This window comes from Euprymna scolopes, chromosome 12, assembly GCF_053919585.1.
Source record: "Euprymna scolopes isolate OS-2025 chromosome 12, ASM5391958v1, whole genome shotgun sequence".
Classification (NCBI taxonomy): domain Eukaryota; kingdom Metazoa; phylum Mollusca; class Cephalopoda; order Sepiida; family Sepiolidae; genus Euprymna; species Euprymna scolopes.
In genome coordinates this window covers 151,671,499-151,691,105 of record NC_136493.1, presented here as the reverse complement: position 1 = coordinate 151,691,105, position 19,607 = coordinate 151,671,499, and the positions used below count along the sequence as shown (strand labels likewise).

The 19,607-nt window shown below is 37.2% G+C and overlaps 2 protein-coding genes across 46 annotated transcripts in view; one reads left to right on the top strand and one right to left on the bottom strand.

Moving 5' to 3' along the window:
* The window catches only part of LOC145291553 (phosphatidylinositol-binding clathrin assembly protein LAP-like), a 343,700-nt gene that overhangs the window by 54,926 nt on the left and 269,167 nt on the right, over positions 1-19,607 (top strand). The gene's annotated exons all lie outside the window — the stretch shown is intronic.
* LOC145291582 (uncharacterized) lies at positions 8,228-11,016 on the bottom strand (the record flags this gene model as incomplete). The annotated part of the gene is made up of 4 exons (XM_080137657.1): positions 8,228-8,310; positions 10,158-10,206; positions 10,610-10,681; positions 10,927-11,016. Coding segments are annotated over 4 exons (294 nt in total), but the record flags the coding sequence as incomplete, so codon positions are not given.

Below are 19,607 nucleotides of genomic sequence, written 5' to 3'. Positions count from 1 at the left end.
CGTAGCGTTGCGGTAAGTTATCATGCCTCAAGACGTCGTGTTCGAGTCTACCTGCCTGCCAAAACTTTTTTTTTCTTTTACACCTCTAAACACCTGGGCAACGCCGACACCCACGCTAGTCTATAATATAAATCTCGCCTGTCTGTTTAAATGTATGTATGTATGTCTAGCAAAAACTTTTGACAGAGGTGACAGATTTTCATGTGATCGGTATCATTTTGAAGCTCAACCCTTCTGACAACAAATATCGAAAAATTGGCCCCAAAACATTAATTCCTTCACCTTCAACTAGACACTGTTCTACAGGGAGGGGGGTCGCTTTTTTTGCCGATATTTTTGTAAGTCATTGCCTCTTTTCAATCGTCTACCCTTAATTTAAACCTCTGTCACTTCTGGTTTGACGATGGGCATAACAGTTAATGCATCACTTTTTTTTTTTTTTTTTTCAGTTTCTTTTCCTCCTTCGCGATATGGGTTCGAGCCTGCCTGTCTACTATTTTTGCTCAACCAACATCCTTACACACACCTCCACTTTCGTTTTCACCTTTTTTATATATAACGAGCTTGCCTGCCTATTACAACTTTGTTTCTTTTTGCTCAACACGCCTACAAACACCCAGGCAACGCTGGGCGGCCAGGTTAGCTATATGTAAAAAATAATTTTATAAAATCGACTGGGTTCTCTACAGTGCAATGTAGACTACAATGTCTTGTGGACTAAGCTATTGTGGGAGGGGGTGCATATAAAGTGTTTTTATGCTGCACTGCGATGTGCCCCAACAAGAGCAGGCGATCAATCGATTTGATTGAAAAATGGAAGATTTCACCGATTTTGATGACAATAAAAATATGGGTCTGTGAAACATTCATTAATCATCATTCAATCCCGGGCAACGTCGGGTCACCCTGCTAGTTTGCTATAAAGTTAAAATATCTGGTACAAATCGGATATAAAAATTGATTTGACATTGGTAAGAGAAAACTATATAAAACCGAAATTAACCTGAACAAAATTACTTCAGTCAAAGAAGTTTAGTAGCACTGTTTCTTTCAACTTCTCAAAAGAAATGTTTACGCTAAGATGCACTCTCCCCCTCCTACTTTCCTTTCAGCAAAACCCAAGGATTGTAGCAATCATAATAATAACGCTGGTTACATAAATTTCAACTGATTTTCCCAATTGCATAAACTTATTTAAATATGATTTATATGGTTTTAAAAGGTTCAGTTATCACATATTAAATTGGGGGTTTTACTAAAAATGTACGACCAAAATTATTCCTGATCAATGTATGATTGACTGCTCCTGCTGTTTGTCATATAGAAACGTGTAAAGTTGCTTGAATGGCGAATCGCACAATTTAGTTGTCGAATTTTGGTCGTGCATAATGAGGTTTACTAAAATTGTATGACTAAATGATGTACTATTATTTGCTCCTGCTGCTGATTTCCTATTAAAGCAAATTCAACACAAACGAACTACTGTTTTTCTAGTGTTACATTGTTATACAAATTTCAAATTTTAAAGATAAAGGTCACTTGTAAAATTTAATTTGTCAAAAAAAAAAAAAAACCTTTCGGCTGAAAGTTGTGACTGTGACTAAATTCATTTTGTTTTTATTTCAATGATAAAGAAATAAACTCGTTGATTATATTTTTTTTTGCAAATATTAAAAAATAAAAAAAAAACAGTGGCACACTGAGTTGAAAAAAGTCTGTCTTTAAGAATTTGCCAAAAATAATCGTGACTAAGTCGTTTGATTGTTTATTTTAATATTTTTTGTGCTAACGGAGTCATTAGATCGTCTGTAAGAGGGAATATTTAATAAAAATCGAGTTTTCTTTAGTAAATATCTTTTATGGTATGAACTTAAAAAGATATTTGTCAAAAATAACTTCTTGAAACTTCTGAGCAAATTTGCTTTATTCTTTATTACAAGATTGTTTTATGATATTTTATGCTGCCGGACCCCACGATCGCCTGTGTCGAAGTTGCTTTAATCAGCAGCAGCGGTAATTAGTCGTACATTGATTAGCATTACAAGTTGATTTTTTTTCTTTTTAGATAATTGTTATTTTACAACTTGCATGAAAAGAGCTATGTAAAAGATGCTTAAAACTGTTTGACATGCAAATACCATCAGTAGTTCAAAATTTTAAGTGCCAAAATTTAGGCTTTTTCCGTGGACATTTTTGTTTAGAAAAAGTGGGCTAAATTACGGACCTCAACATTTCAAGAAATTCGGTAATTTTGCCACCATTTATTTATTTTTCAAGCTATTCTCATGAAACTTAGAGCACACAATTTTACATAAGAGTACTTTCTGATTATCTCTTTACCATAAGCCATGAATTACAAATTCAGATGTACAAATTTAAATTTTTTAAAACTGGCACATGGTATCATACAGTGGGTGTCTACTTATGAACAAAACTAAATTTAAGGAGTGGAATACTTTTAAAAAGTATAATAAAATAGCTATCTTTACCCAACATTGCCTTGGGAGTTTTTTGATTGACTCCAAAATTATTTTAAGATTTCAGATTTAATATAGAACCATTGGAATAGCTTATCTATTTCACCCAAGTTGATTGAAGACATAATTAAAGCATCGAATGTGCAAGTTACATGAGTTTTAACTCGCGAAAGTTAAAACAATGTCAAAAGAAAATATATAATCAGCCATGATCTCATGCGAACCACTAACATTTTGATTAACAATCTGCTGACTATTGAGCCATGAACAAAAAAAAAACTAATTTAAACGTGTATATTTTGAAGAAAAATGATTTATAATAATTAGTGTGTGTGTGAGAGGGAGAGAAAGAATATTTAATAGTTCAGTTTACAGGCTAAGGCCAAGAAAAATAGTAACAAAAATGGATTTGAGGGATAAAGATTTGGCTAGAGATAGGTTACTTTGGAAGTTAATTACTTAAAACAGACCAATACAAACCAGCATGTGAAACGGATGTTAAATGGAAACGATGATGTTAACTGTGGGTTTAAAAAAAAAAAAAGAAAAGTTTTTCAATCTTTAATGAAAGAAATAAAGAAAACTGTTTTTTGTCTGTATTTTTAAGATGAGGTGTTTTCATTGATTGAGATTGTCGGACTGACTTCCTCATCTTGGTTGTTATCGTCACAACGTTTCAGCCGTTTTGCCCTCTGGCCTTCATCAGGTGTTTTGTATTGAACTGGGGAACCATTTGTTAGGAGTCCAAACACGGTACCCCCGTAATAATAATAAAGGGTTGGGTTTGAGACTCCTAACAAACGGTTCCCCAGTTCGATACAAAACACCTGATGAAGGCCGGAGGGCAAAACGGCCAAAACGTTGTGACTATAACAACCAAGATGAGGAAGTCAGTCCGATAATCTCAATCAATGAAAACTGTTTTTTATTTAGATTTTTTTTAATGGCAGTGTGATTTATTAATAAAAACTTCTATTCAATCAGTTTTGTATCTTTACTCAGATGAAATCAGATTATTGGGCAAATGAAGGTGTCTGATTAAATTTATTACCTAGTGTTTTGGGTGATAGTGAAAGGACTTCAGAGTGAGAGTAAATTCTCCTCAACTGTTGTTCCTCTACATTTGACAATGAAAAACAAAATCTCGAATGGGATTAAATATAAAATTTTAGAAATCCATGCGAAATACAAGTATACTTATTTTTATGTAGAACATTGAATAATATTTACTCAATCTGATTGAATCAATAGATTTTTTTAAAAGTATCTTTTGTTGTCAAAAAAAATCTAGGGAATTTTTTACTAAGTTGATATGAAATGGTAGATAAACATTTTAATAAATTTGATATCCTGTTTTGGTCGAATGTCGTCGTTGTCATCATCATCACCATCTGGTTAATGTCTTTACTTGTACAAGTATTTGGTGTTTTGATGGCAGCTTTCAAAACATTTCTGCGCAGTGTTTTCTCCAAGCATAGATTTTGGCAGAGGCTTCTGATGTTTATATGAGTACTCTCCTTCCCCACCACCTACAATCTTTTAACATCGATGACTTCACTCATTATTACAGTTCACATATCCAAATCTAAATATAGTCTGCATGGTCTTAAAAATAATCAAAAGCTGGTATCTTTAATCTTATTGCATATGACATACACACACAGCTGTTTCACTGTATGATGACTCATCAGTCTAGCTAGACATAGTGAACATTTCAAACTGAGATTTGAAATCCAACTATCAATGTTGTAGTAAAGTTTTTTTTTGTGGATCCAAGTTAATAATTTTTTTTAACTTGAATGTTAACATATTTAAAAAACAATACTTTATGCTTGTTGTTAGTCTTGGTTATCTGCTTAGATTTTAACTAATCGTGTTTGGAATTCTTCACTTTCACCTTTTTTTTACAACCATGTTATAACGAATTACATTGGAGGCAAAAAAAGATTTTTGATATTTTAGGAACGAACATTATGCTTAAGTATTTTTCTGTAATGAGACCCAATAAATATTGTTTTAAGTTTGCAAATTAATGTAAGCAATCGCATAGAATAAGTATGAGTTGCTTATGTTTGAATGTTAGATGTTAGCATTTCCATCGTATTTCATCATGTTTATTGAAAATGATGTTGATGAAAAGTTCAGTTCAGCAGACAAAATTAGATATAGCGACCAGATAAGTAGATGCACAAAAAAAGTAAGAGGAGAACTATGAAGAAAAAATAAAAGCCAATATTCTGTAGGCTTATAGGGCTAAAGATTCTTTACTACTGTGATGACTGATAATCTAAGTTTATGAATATAGAGCCTGTGACAGAAAAGCACCATTTTCAATATCTGGAATTATGTTAATTTTTTTTGCTGTTTGGTTATTAACATTTTATTTTTTGCATTATGTAATCTAGTATTTTTTGTTAAATGTTTTTTTTTTTTTTTTACATTTTAAATTCTAAATAATTTTCTGATTTATTACCAGTGTAAAGAAGTATCGTCTTTTCTAAAATAAAATATTGAGTGGTCGGAATATAGGAATCTGTAAAACTAGTTGGAATTAAATAAAAAAAAAATTTAAATGAGAGCACACGTTTTTTATGAAACTAGATTTAAATATCGGGTTGAAAGAACTAAACTGAGCAATAAAAAAAAAAAAAACCCTCCAAGATTCAAACTTTATATATTAGAGTATACACACCTGCTCATCCCAATATGAATTGTCTATAGTTCTAACTAGGATTACTTTTAAGAACAGAATAGATCTATAGTTCTAACTATAGATGTATTCTGTTCTTAAAAGTAATCCTAATCCGCCCACTTGATAGTTTTGTAACTTAATTTGCATTTTTATATTGTTAGCTTTTCTGAATTCATGATTGACTTAACTGATGAAGTCAAGAGAACAATAGATGATTAATGTAAGCATCTTCATGCTAACTTTCCACAGATCAATGCCCTAATGAGATGATAAACTTTAATATCAATCGATTTCCAATGAACAATATTGAGTAGTTGTATCGGATGTGAGATGGAAATGAATATGCACACAAATGCATATTCATTTCTCAAGGGTTAAGTCTCTTTCATTAATACCTTTGAGAAAGATGTAAATGTATTTCTCACCAAGTTGTGAAATAGTAGGGAAGATTGAAGTCTTGGTAAGGAAGCTAGTTTAAATGAAGGAAGATTCTAAAATAACACATCTTTGATATGTGTACAATCATTGCATTGTGAATTGTGTTTGTCGCAATTCACTTAAAGTAATTGATATGTTGAGGTTTCACCTTTTAATATAGCCGATTATCCTCTTTTCAAGTTGGAAGATCTAAGATCCGACTAGGATTCCAACAATTCTGTCTCCAACTTAAAGTCTTGATAATCAGTAAAGATCTGACTCTGATGCTAGCATTTTTGTAAATCTCTTACTCCTTCACAAATCTCTGACTCGGACTATATTTCTGATTTTAGAATGATGGTAGCAGCACAACACCTGTGTGTGTGTGTTTAGATAAATGTAAGAGAATCTCAAAGCTGGAACGAAAATAACCCAACATAAACAAAATTGTAGTTAGCATAAGCAATAAAAGGTTTAAAATACAAACTAAAATAAATGACCAATGGATTACATTGTACCTCATTGCTAAAAAAAAATTAAACCAAATAATTGTATAAAAACAATGCTAAAAGAGATTAAAGCATACCATTTTCGTGGCAAAATAATGAACTAAAACAAATACTCTAAACAAAATATCATTTGATGAAGATTAAAAGCAATAGAAATTATCAAAATGGACAACACAACAGTCATGGATAATTGTAGAGTAAAAAAAAAAAAAAAAAAAAATGAAAAGAAAATACGGTAGTTTTTTTTTTTTGTTGTTTTTTCAAACTTGCCCAAATGATTTGCTTTGTATCTATATACCTATATTTTTAACCTGAGTTAATTTTTTTTTTTTTTTTTTTTGCTCTGACATTGATATTAAAACGGATTTTTCAATATACTCAGTCATGGATATGTAAGCTACTACATAAAGGTTAACTAATTTGCATATTCCTTTGAAAAACAAATGTTAATTACTTATTCATTCTTTATGTGTTCTTGTTAGATGATAGTTTCATTTCACTATTATGCTATTTGACTTCATCAGGATGATTGATTAAAAAAAAAATAAATAAATAAAAAAAACAAGTGCATTACTTGGGAATACCGTGTGTATGTGTGTGTGAGAGAAAGATAGATATAAAATAAATTTTTGTACTCTTAGATGTAGCATAGCCTTCAGCATTGAATGTTTTTAATTTACCTTTTTTTTTTGTAGAAATCGAAAAATCTTCAAATCCGTCATCCTGATCAAGTCTTAAATGAAAATGAAACACGTCGATGAATCTACAAATAATTTAGGCTTTCCTTTTTATTTCCATTGTGTTGGAATATCACTTTTTTTTTTGTCATACATATATACTAGCCGTATCTACTTGACGTTGTCTAGAAATTTAATTGATGATGGCTTAATAACACATGAGGAATAGCAAAGTAATGTAAAGCCAGACATGTAGAATTTCACCAAGTAATTATTCCAAACTTGTTTATAAGAAATGTGAAAGTATTAATTTAGTTAAATAAGAAAATTATCTAAAAGTATTTATGTATAGAATTTTTATTTCATGAGCAATTCCACTAAAATTGTTGACTTGGTTTGTAAGAAACTGGAATGCATTCTAGTGGATTAAATTTGTAAAAAGATTTTTTAATTAAACATTTCTAAAAGTGGGCTTTATTACACAAAATGATTTATAAACATAACTTGCTTTACTAAGAAAGTAAAATGCAATAAAAAATAAGATACAACACGTTTCTAACAAAAATAATCCATTAATTATGAAAGAGTCTGTTCTGTTTGGCAAGATATATCACCATTAATAACTGATGTAAAAATGGTCAGTTTAATACCTTTTCGTCTGTGTTCTATAGAAATGAAAGTCAAAGTGTATCTCTTCCTACCTGAAAGTTCCAATGTCATCTTTTAAACTTTCCCCCTTCCTTCTCATCTTCTCTTTCCCCCTCCCTTCTCATCTTCTCTTTCCCCTCACCTTCTCATCTTCTCTTTCCCCTCCCTTCTCATCTTCTCTTTCCCCTCCCTTCTCATCTTCTCTTTCCCCCTCCCTTCTCATCTTCTCTTTCCCCCTCCCTTCTCATCTTCTCTTTCCCCCTCCCTTCTCATCTTCTCTTCCCCCTCCCTTCTCATCTCTCTTTCCCCCTCCCTTCTCATCTTCTCTTTCCCCCTCCCTTCTCATCTTCTCTTTCCCCCTCCCTTCTCATCTCTTTCCCCTCCCTTCTCATCTTCTCTTTCCCCCTCCCTTCTCATCTTCTCTTTCCCCTCCCTTCTCATCTTCTCTTCCCCTCCCTTCTCATCTTCTCTTTCCCCTCCCTTCTCATCTTCTCTTTCCCCCTCCCTTCTCATCTTCTCTTTCCCCCTCCCTTCTCATCTTCTCTTTCCCCCCCTTCTCATCTTCTCTTTCCCCCTCCCTTCTCATCTTCTCTTTCCCCCTCCCTTCTCATCTTCTCTTTCCCCCTCCCTTCTCATCTTCTCTTTCCCCCTCCCCTTCTCATCTTCTCTTTCCCCCTCCCTTCTCATCTTCTCTTTCCCCCTCCCTTCTCATCTTCTCTTTCCCCCTCCCTTCTCATCTTCTCTTTCCCCTCCCTTCTCATCTTCTCTTTCCCCCTCCCTTCTCATCTTCTCTTTCCCCCTCCCTTCTCATCTTCTCTTTCCCCCTCCCTTCTCATCTTCTCTTTCCCCTCCCTTCTCATCTTCTCTTTCCCCTCCCTTCTCATCTTCTCTTTCCCTCCCTTCTCATCTTCTCTTTCCCCCTCCCTTCTCATCTTCTCTTTCCCCCTCCCTTCTCATCTTCTCTTTCCCCCTCCCTTCTCATCTTCTCTTTCCCCCTCCCTTCTCATCTTCTCTTTCCCCCTCCCTTCTCATCTTCTCTTTCCCCCTCCCTTCTCATCTTCTCTTTCCCCTCCCTTCTCATCTTCTCTTTCCCCCTCCCTTCTCATCTTCTCTTTCCCCCTCCCTTCTCATCTTCTCTTTCCCCCTCCCTTCTCATCTTCTCTTTCCCCCTCCCTTCTCATCTTCTCTTTCCCCCTCCCTTCTCATCTTCTCTTTCCCCCTCCCTTCTCATCTTCTCTTTCCCCCTCCCTTCTCATCTTCTCTTTCCCCCTCCCTTCTCATCTTCTCTTTCCCCCTCCCTTCTCATCTTCTCTTTCCCCCTCCCCCCTTCTCTTCTCTTTCCCCTCCCTTCTCATCTTCTCTTTCCCCCTCCCTTCTCATCTTCTCTTTCCCCTCCCTTCTCATCTTCTCTTTCCCCCTCCCTTCTCATCTTCTCTTTCCCCTCCCTTCTCATCTTCTCTTTCCCCCTCCCTTCTCATCTTCTCTTTCCCCCTCCCTTCTCATCTTCTCTTTCCCCCTCCCTTCTCATCTTCTCTTTCCTCCTCCCTTCTCATCTTCTCTTTCCCCTCCCTTCTCATCTTCTCTTTCCCCTCCCTTCTCATCTTCTCTTTCCCCTCCCTTCTCATCTTCTCTTTCCCCCTCCCTTCTCATCTTCTCTTTCCCCCTCCCTTCTCATCTTCTCTTTTCCCCCTCCCTTCTCATCTTCTCTTTCCCCCTCCCTTCTCATCTTCTCTTTCCCCCTCCCTTCTCATCTTCTCTTTCCCCCTCCCTTCTCATCTTCTCTTTCCCCCTCCCTTCTCATCTTCTCTTTCCCCCTCCCTTCCCATCTTCTCTTTCCCCCTCCCTTCCCATCTTCTCTTTCCCCCTCCCTTCTCATCTTCTCTTTCCCCTCCCTTCTCATCTTCTCTTTCCCCCTCCCTTCTCATCTTCTCTTTCCCCCTCCCTTCTCATCTTCTCTTTCCCCCTCCCTTCTCATCTTCTCTTTCCCCCTCCCTTCTCATCTTCTCTTTCCCCCTCCCTTCTCATCTTCTCTTTCCCCCTCCCTTCTCATCTTCTCTTTCCCCCTCCCTTCTCATCTTCTCTTTCCCCCTCCCTTCTCATCTTCTCTTTCCCCCTCCCTTCTCATCTTCTCTTTCCCCCTCCCTTCTCATCTTCTCTTTCCCCCTCCCTTCTCATCTTCTCTTTCCCCCTCCCTTCTCATCTTCTCTTTCCCCCTCCCTTCTCATCTTCTCTTTCCCCCTCCCTTCTCATCTTCTCTTTCCCCCTCCCTTCTCATCTTCTCTTTCCCCCTCCCTTCTCATCTTCTCTTTCCCCCTCCCTTCTCATCTTCTCTTTCCCCCTCCCTTCTCATCTTCTCTTTCCCCCTCCCTTCTCATCTTCTCTTTCCCCCTCCCTTCTCATCTTCTCTTTCCCCCTCCCTTCTCATCTTCTCTTTCCCCCCTCCCTTCTCATCTTCTCTTTCCCCCCTCCCTTCTCATCTTCTCTTTCCGCCCTCCCTTCTCATCTTCTCTTTCCCCCCTCCCTTCTCATCTTCTCTTTCCCCCTCCCTTCTCATCTTCTCTTCCCCCCTCCCTTCTCTTTCCCCCTCCCTTCTCTTTCCCCCCTCCCCTTCTCTTTCCCCCCTCCCTTCTCTTTCCCCCCTCCCTTCTCTTTCCCCCCTCCCTTCTCTTCCCCCCTCCCTTCTCTTTCCCCCCTCCCTTCTCTTTCCCCCCTCCCTTCTCTTTCCCCCCTCCCTTCTCTTTCCCCCCTCCCTCCTTCTCTTCCCCCCTCCCTTCTCTTTCCCCCCTCCCTTCTCTTTCCCCCCTCCCTTCTCTTTCCCCCCTCCCTTCTCTTTCCCCCCTCCCTTCTCTTTCCCCCCCTCCCTTCTCTTTCCCCCTCCCTTCTCTTTCCCTCCCCTCCCTTCTCTTTCCCCCCTCCCTTCTCTTTCCCCCTCCCTTCTCTTTCCCCCCTCCCTTCTCTTTCCCCCCTCCCTTCTCTTTCCCCCCTCCCTTCTCTTTCCCCCCTCCCTTCTCTTTCCCCCCTCCCTTCTCTTTCCCCCCTCCCTTCTCTTTCCCCCCTCCCTTCTCTTTCCCCCCTCCCTTCTCTTTCCCCCCTCCCTTCTCTTTCCCCCCTCCCTTCTCTTTCCCCCCTCCCTTCTCTTTCCCCCTCCCTTCTCTTTCCCCCCTCCCTTCTCTTTCCCCCTCCCTTCTCTTTCCCCCTCCCTTCTTCCCCCCTCCCTTCTCTTTCCCCCCTCCCTTCTCTTTCCCCCTCCTTCTCTTTCCCCCTCCCTTCTCATCTTCTCTTTCCCCCTCCCTTCTCATCTTCTCTTTCCCCCCTCCCTTCTCTTTCCCCCCTCCCTTCTCTTTCCCCCTCCCTTCTCTTTCCCCCTCCCTTCTCCTTCCCCCCTCCCTTCTCTTTCCCCCCTCCCTTCTCATCTTCTCTTTCCCCCCACCCTTCTCATCTTCTCTTTCCCCCCTCCCTTCTCTTTCCCCCCTCCCTTCTCTTTCCCCCCTCCCTTCTCTTTCCCCCCTCCCTTCTCTTTCCCCCCTCCCTTCTCTTTCCCCCCTCCCTTCTCTTTCCCCCTCTCCCTTCTCTTTCCCCCCTCCCTTCTCTTTCCCCCCTCCCTTCTCTTTCCCCCTCCCTTCTCTTTCCCCCCTCCCTTCTCTTTCCCCCCTCCCTTCTCTTTCCCCCCTCCCTTCTCTTTCCCCCCTCCCTTCTCTTTCCCCCCTCCCTTCTCTTTCCCCCCTCCCTTCTCTTTCCCCCCTCCCTTCTCTTTCCCCCCTCCCTTCTCTTTCCCCCCTCCCTTCTCATCTTCTCTTTCCCCCCTCCCTTCTCATCTTCTCTTTCCCCCCTCCCTTCTCATCTTCTCTTTCCCCCCTCCCTTCTCATCTTCTCTTTCCCCCCCTCCCTTCGCATCCTCTCTCCTTCTCTTTCCCCCCCCCTTCGCATCTTCTCTTTCCCCCCCTCCCTTCGCATCTTCTCTTTCCCCCCCTCCCTTCGCATCTTCTCTTTCCCCCCCCTTCGCATCTTCTCTTTCCCCCCCTCCCTTCGCATCTTCTCTTTCCCCCCTCCCTTCGCATCTTCTCTTTCCCCCCTCCCTTCGCATCTTCTCTTTCCCCCCTCCCTTCGCATCTTCTCTTTCCCCCCCTCCCTTCGCATCTTCTCTTTCCCCCCCTCCCTTCGCATCTTCTCTTTCCCCCCCCTCCCTTCGCATCTTCTCTTTCCCCCCCCTCCCTTCGCATCTTCTCTTTCCCCCCCTCCCTTCGCATCTTCTCTTTCCCCCCCCTCCCTTCGCATCTTCTCTTTCCCCCCTCCCTTCGCATCTTCTCTTTCCCCCCCTCCCTTCGCATCTTCTCTTTCCCACCCTCCCTTCGCATCTTCTCTTTCCCACCCTCCCTTCGCATCTTCTCTTTCCCACCCTCCCTTCGCATCTTCTCTTTCCCACCCTCCCTTCGCATCTTCTCTTTCCCACCCTCCCTTCGCATCTTCTCTTTCCCACCCTCCCTTCGCATCTTCTCTTTCCCACCCTCCCTTCGCATCTTCTCTTTCCCCCCTCCCTTCGCATCTTCTCTTTCCCTCCCTCCCTTCGCATCTTCTCTTTCCCTCCCTCCCTTCGCATCTTCTCTTTCCCTCCCTCCCTTCGCATCTTCTCTTTCCCTCCCTCCCTTCGCATCTTCTCTTTCCCCCCCCCCCCTCCCTTCGCATCTTCTCTTTCCCCCCCCTCCCTTCGCATCTTCTCTTTCCCCCCCTCCCTTCGCATCTTCTCTTCCCCCCCCTCCCTTCGCATCTTCTCTTCCCCCCCCTCCCTTCGCATCTTCTCTTCCCCCCCCCCCTCCCTTCGCATCTTCTCTTCCCCCCCCCTCCCTTCGCATCTTCTTTCCCCCCCTCCCTCACTCAGCATCCTCTCTTCCCCCCCTGAGCCTCTGCATCCCCTGTCTTCCCCCCCCCTGAGCCTCTGCATCCCCTGTCTTCCCCCCTGAGCCTCCGCATCCCTTCTCTCTTTCTCTTGCTTTTCTCCCTATCTTAGTGCCCCCTCTCTGTCTCTTTGCTTTCTGTTTTCTCTCTTTTACTCTTTCTTTTTTCCTTTGCCTTCTCGCTCTTGCTATCTCTCCGTTCTTTCTTCCAGTGATCGTACAAATATTACTCACCTGATCACTATGAGGATTGTTCTTATCATACCAACGCAAAATAATTGCAGTATTTTCTACAAATATAACAAATTAATTTGCATTTTATTGTTGTACAAGAGTGAATTTTAACATAAATGTACATCGATATGTGACTCTAGGTCAATTCCAGATAGAACAGCCACACACACACACACACATTCATAAAGATTACAAAAATTAATTTATATTTGACACTTGGTCAATGCTAGGTAAGTCAACTAGAGAATATATGATATATGCTGACCATTTATGTATAAATTGTAAGTCTGAAAAGCTATCACAGCTATTTGGAATAATGTTAGGTTTTCTATGGTTAATTAAATAACCATATTCTTTACTGGATTTCTCCTCCCACACCTTTTTTGTGTTTATTCATGGCAGCAGAAAGCAGCATCGGTGTTTAAATATTGATAAGTAGAGTGAAGACTTTAAATACTGCTGTTGCTGCTGCCTTTTCACACTCACACTCTGTCTCTACTGTTGCCACCATGGCCACAAACCTTGTGCTTGTTGCTATAACATTTGTCTGTTCACGGTAATGCTGCTTTAAATACGGTTTCTTCCTACTTTTTCATTGTCAAATTCTCTCGTCTCTCTCTTTCTCTAGTTTCTCTCTCGCCCTTCCTCTGGTACTTCTCTCTCTCTAATATCTCTCTGGTACTTCTGTCCGTCTCTGTCGCTCTCTCTCTCTCTCTCTTTCTCTCTCTGGTACTTCTCTCTCTGATATCTCTGTGGTACCTCTTTCTCTCTTTCACTCTCTCTCTGATATTTCTGTGGTACTTCTCTCTCTCTCTCTCTCTCTGATATTTCTGTGGTACTTCTCTCTCTCTCTCTCTCTCTCTGATATTTCTGTGGTACTTCTCTCTCTCTCTCTCTCTCTCTCTGATATTTCTGTGGTACTTCTCTCTCTCTCTGATATTTCTGTGGTACTTCTCTCTATCTCTGATATTTCTGTGTCGTACTTCTCTCTATCTCTGATATTTCTGTGTCGTACTTCTCTCTATCTCTGATATTTCTGTGTCGTACTCTCTCTATCTCTGATATTTCTGTGTCGTACTTCTCTCTATCTCTGATATTTCTGTGTCGTACTTCTTTTTTTTTTTTTTTTGTGTGGAATCTTCCAAATACATAAACCTAACGCATCTTTTTGACCTATCATATCACAAGTCACTACTCCAATCTATTCCTTAACAAAAATTTTAAATGAACTTATTGGCTCATATCTACACAGTAAATACAGTGTTAATTCAATAAAAGAACTTTTGCAAATCCTGAAATCAAATCCATCTGACAATAAAATCGTCACTCTTCTTAATGTAGAAAGCTTATTAACCAATGCACTATCAAAAAAAACAAAAAAAACCATAGACATAATCCTAGGTAATATATACCACCACTTTCTCTCCCACCAATAAAAATTAGTAAAAACAAAATACTTAAATTGCTATTAGTCTGCTTCATCGAACTACTCTTTTATGACCACAAAAGCAACATCTACAGCCAAATAGACAGTTTCGCGAATTCCAAAATAATTTTACACTTAAATTCACTGTTGAGCCAAACATCAATGATAAAAATCCCTTTCTCAGCATTCATAGATACCTTGGATAGTACATTCAACACCTCCTGCTACAAACACCTAAAACACGCTAAACTATTATCGTCTAAAAAAAAAATGACTATTCCTTGAACTTAAAAAAATATCAAACCAGTACTTCCAATCATATGTTAAACCAACATATAAAATTTTTGCTGCATAACTCCAGATACCATCACAACCCGAATTCCATTAACATTTTCTACTGTAATCAAATGCCACTTTAAATCAAAAGAAACGGTTCTAAGAAATCTCATACATAGATACATATCCCCAACTGACAAAAATAACATAATTTGACTTATTTACTATAAGAGAGTTAACGTCCAAAACTGAGTATTAAAAAACAATGCTTTCCCAACCTTAAAACCATTATAAAAAAATTTGTCATCTATAGGTCTAAATATTCTATGGAAGATGCAACAATCTAAAAACCAATAATTACGTCTACTACACAACCATGACTTTATCCTGCCACTTAACCATGCATAATGTTGACTATAATACAATCTTCCAACATCTAAAAAAAATTTAAAAAACGTAACTGTTACCTCCCCACTCCAGAGTGTGACAAATCATAGTCCAAAGCACAAATGTAAAAAAGCTGAAAATTCTCAAAACCATTTATATAAAAACCCTCAAACTTACAATTAATGCTGTCAATTTTCACACAAGCACAAACATTTTAAAATACTTAGTATAACATCATCCTCTTTCCTGTTTTCCCTCTATGCGAGTCCATTACTAACCCCAGCACCGGACTTGTCTGTTTGCCTCCACACAAGAATGTCAGTTTGCTGATACCATGCTGCTTCTATAAAATTTATTCCACTTGGTATTCCACATTTCCTGACGATGCCAGAGCAGGACAAAAACTTTTGAAAAAGAAATACATATTGAATTTTTATCAACACTTTTGATTCACACACAAAAAGATAAGAATGGAAAAAAAAAATAGTATAATAAAACAAAAGCTTTCTGTTGTATCTGTAATAATGTTTATATATATGTAATTATAAAACTCAAATGACCTTGTAACGGGTGTTGTAACCTAACATCCGGTTTATGACATAAATCCATGACATGATACAGAAATAAACAGTGTAAAAAGAAAAAAAAAAGCAGAAAGTATTAATAATTGTTTATTTTGATAATTTAAACGCGAAAAAAAATTGGGATGCTGAAAACATACACAGTAAAACAATATATTTTATTGCCGCGTTGATTATTTATTTGTAACGCAAATTAAAAAAAATATATATTTACAAATAAATAATCAACGCAAGAATAAAATGTATTGTGTACGTTTTCAGCATCCCAATTGTTTTTTTTTTCCGCGTTTAAATTAAGATATATCAAAATTTGAATTTAACTTAAAGTATTATGGTATCTGTTCAGTGCACATTTACCTATAAGTATGGCAAACTTGCGTTGTATCATAAAGGGGATGGTCCAATCTATTAAATGATATGTTCATATGCCGTTGTGTGGCTGTAAGTTTTTTTTTTTAAATAAACAATTATAAACAGAACGATTCATAGAAATCTATATATTCTTTTTTTTTCATTTTAATATACTTTCATAGAAATGTTTCTGTTATGTCACAAAAAACTATTTTCTTTACGTCACAGGTGTCACGCTCTTACATTAATTCCATAGCTAATATAACATACTGACCCAACGGGTCACGGGTAGTCTAGTATATATATAAAGTGGCCTGGCAAGGCCACAGTGGAGACAACCAAGCAAAAAAAACAAACCCTAAGCAAAATTCATCCCAAAGCAGCAAAACTGAAGCTGCCCTGCCAGGACACTGTATATACAAATGTGGGCAAATTTGGGCATATTTTATTGGTTTGAAAATATAGGTTCTTTTTTACGAATTGTCATAAAATTATAACCATAGAATAGTATTATAATCTTCAAAAAGTTTGCAAATTTTTATGTAGTTTCGTCCATAGAACCAAAGATATGAGCATTTCAATATTCAATTTGGCGACGAGTATAGATATATCCACATATATGCTTGTATATTTTGGCAACAAGTCATTATTCAAGCACGTTTGATTGAACACAACAAAGTTATTCTTTTTACTGATTTTTCTGGATATCTTTTCCATTTGCCGAGCGATCTTTTTTATTTCAGCTGGCATGTTGTATATAATGGCACCCAAAAGTTGTTGGTCAGCCATATTCTTCTCAAGCGCTTTCTATCGGTTCATCTGATCGTCGTCAGGAGCAGTTGTTATCGTTTTTTTCTTTTTCATTAAGCCTTGATGTATTTGTAGTTAAAAAAAAAAAAAATGTTATTGGTTATAACTAGGGCTATGACAACAGAATATTATCATTGTTTTTACTCTTGAGTGTATATCCGACAGAATGAAACAGTTAATCAACTGATGTAGACAAATTTGGACGCATCACTCTATATAAAAGCGTATAAGATATCAACAGATACACACTCGAGAGTCAAAACAATGAAAAGAATATGCTGTTGTCCTAGTCCTTGTTATGAAAACAGGTGCAGGATGGTTAGGGGCGAATTATTTTTAATTTCGATTTTCTTATTTTATACTTTATTTAGTTTCTTGTTAGTTATTAAATACGGTTAGTATATTTGCCCCACTGTTAAATGAGATCTGGTTAAAAAGTTTTTTTATTAGTATGACCTCTAGTAATTTTAGTGCAATTGTTAAGGTATCGAATTTTAGTATTGTTAGTTAAGGTATTTTTAATGTCAGACAACTGCAGGTTTTTATCATGGGATGTTTTATGGCACTATTGTCAGCTAAATGATAAGTTAGTCATCGGGAGTGTTGTTGTGGTGTGGCCTATGTATGCGCTTTGAGTTTTTAGAGTGTGTTCGGAAACAGTCTTTGAAGAGGCAAATAAATTCATACACTATATTAGTTTGGTTTAGTGTGGTGTTAGTATTATTATTGTTTTTAATTATGAAATTGGAGGTTTTAAATTTAGTATAATATATTATTAGTTTTATCTTTTTGTTCTAGTCAGTGGGTCTAGTGTATCTTTTAATTAAGTTTGTTATTTTTTCTTCTGTTTTGTAGTTAGTGTGTAGTTGGTTTTTATAGTATGCTTTGATGGTGTCGTTTTGTTAGTTTTTTTTTTATTTTATTGCGGAGCGAGTTTAAATAGTTTTATGTGCTTATCGACACTTTTATTGAGAAAATTATTGTTTATTAGGGTTTGTTTTATGTTTGTTCTTTGTAAATTATTTGTCAGGTTGATGCTATATTGTATGAGCCGTGAATCAAATTTTTTTATAAGGGCTACGTTAGGCAGGACATGTCTTGTGTATGGAAAACTACCAGATAAACAAGTGATGTATGACCGGATAAACAAGTGATGCATGGCGAGCTCGACAGTGGAATGTGAGTAGACCTCTCCTTCACTTTAAGGACAAGTTGAAAAAGAATTTGACATGTGCAAATATTTCTTTTCATGATTTTGAATTACTTCTCAACAAAATAAATGGAGATCTGCCTGTCTGAGAGGCATCAGGCAATTCTCTGAAACTGAAATTGACCAACTGCGCATTAGACGTGAAAGAACCAAAGCATCTGCAAATATCCCAGCCAATCATTCACACAATCTTCATTCTTGCATCCATTGTGGGCTTGTTTGCAGATCTTGCAAAAGTCGGATGCCATTTATGATGTAAGCATGCTACACCGAATTAAAGATGTTTAAGTTGTCAAGACCTCATACGTGGTAATCGACAGTCCATGAGATATATATATATATATATATATATATATATCTGTATATATATAATTCGTATTCCTGTCTGTTTGTTTGTTCACAATTTGATTAATATATAAAAAAACGTGTCTTATTTAAATCTTTTATTTATTTCTATATATAGTACTATACTTGGAAAAATATACAATTAAGAGATCACCTTATTTGCATATGACATTAAGAAAAATTGATTTTATTAAATAGCGGTATTTTAGTTAATGTTTTTAGCGAGAGAATTATTTTAAGTATTCTATTTAAAATTGTTATTTAATAAATTATAAGCAACAATTATATTGATAATATATTTAATTTATTTGGAATTAATATTTCCAACAGCAACCTTTTTTTTTTTTTTTTTTTTTTTAGACGTTATTTGCGCCTAGATGCTATCCATGAAAAAAAAAAAAAGGTTTCCCAAATATCATTTGGCGATTTCATTAAGTTTCTAGCTGGAAAAATAATTCCGTGTAGATAGAAAAAATGTTTGGCTTTTATTGTTTTTTTTTTTTTTTTTTTTTTAAATATTAAAAAAAAAAAAAAAACACTTACGAAAAAAACTGAAAAGATTTCATTTGTTTGTTTTTATTTTATTCCTTACGGCAATACAGAAATCGGTAAATTTTTACCACGTAATTCAGCGTCGTTTAATATCTAAAAAAAATGAAGATCTACTGCCCCCGCTCCTCTAAATTCCACAAGTTACACTTTTTTTCTTTTTCCGCATTAATTTCATTGATTAGAAACTTAATTTTATAAGTAGAAAGGTAACTTCATACGACGTGACCCAGCAGCGTTTAACCCCTACAAAAATGAAGATAAACAGCCTTTACAAATATTATGAGAAGAAATTTAAAAAAAAAAAAAAAATGTTAGAGTGGGGGATCACTTTTCTATATAAATTTAATGTAAAATGAACACCCACTTTTTGGCCACCAAGCGTTCGAGATATATCACCTCTAGCATTTTTTTTTTCAAGTTTGGCGATTGAAGGGAACGGCAAAAACTGACAAATACAATTTGTTTTTTTCTGGTGGGGGTTGGGAGGGGGAATTACATTGGAAACATAAAATAACGATAAATTTAATTATTTTTTATGAGACCATTCTCTACTCTCACCTAACAATTTATTAAACAAAACAAAGCCCAAAATATCATAAAATGACAAATAAAAAGCAAATCGAAAATTTCCCCCCACTAAAAAAAAAAAGCAAATCTAAAATTTCCTTTATTTACTAAAAATTAAAGCCAGTAAAAAAAGTGCCCTTACAAAAAATGAAAGTAAATGTGTAGTTTAGCGGCGTAAATTATTTGACAGCCAACAATCTATAAAACTATTTATTTTTATATAAAACATTATTAGACCCAAAGGCTGAAATAAACAAAAAATTTTTTTTATGTTTTTTTATCATTTTTTTATTCGACTAAATGTGCACGTCTTACACGCTAAAAACTTGGTCTTTTTTAGGTTTGGCAGATTGGCTTTTTTAAGGCCAAATTTGGCCTTTTTACTCTCTTTCATAAAAAAAAAAATATGGCGGCCAAAAACATAGTTCATGAAAGAGCTTAAAAAGGCCAAATTTTAAAAGCAATATAGCGGCCTCGAATAATAAATAGAAATGATAAAAAAAATAATAAAAATTATTTTTTTTCTGGTTTTATTTCAGCCTTTGGGTCTAACAAT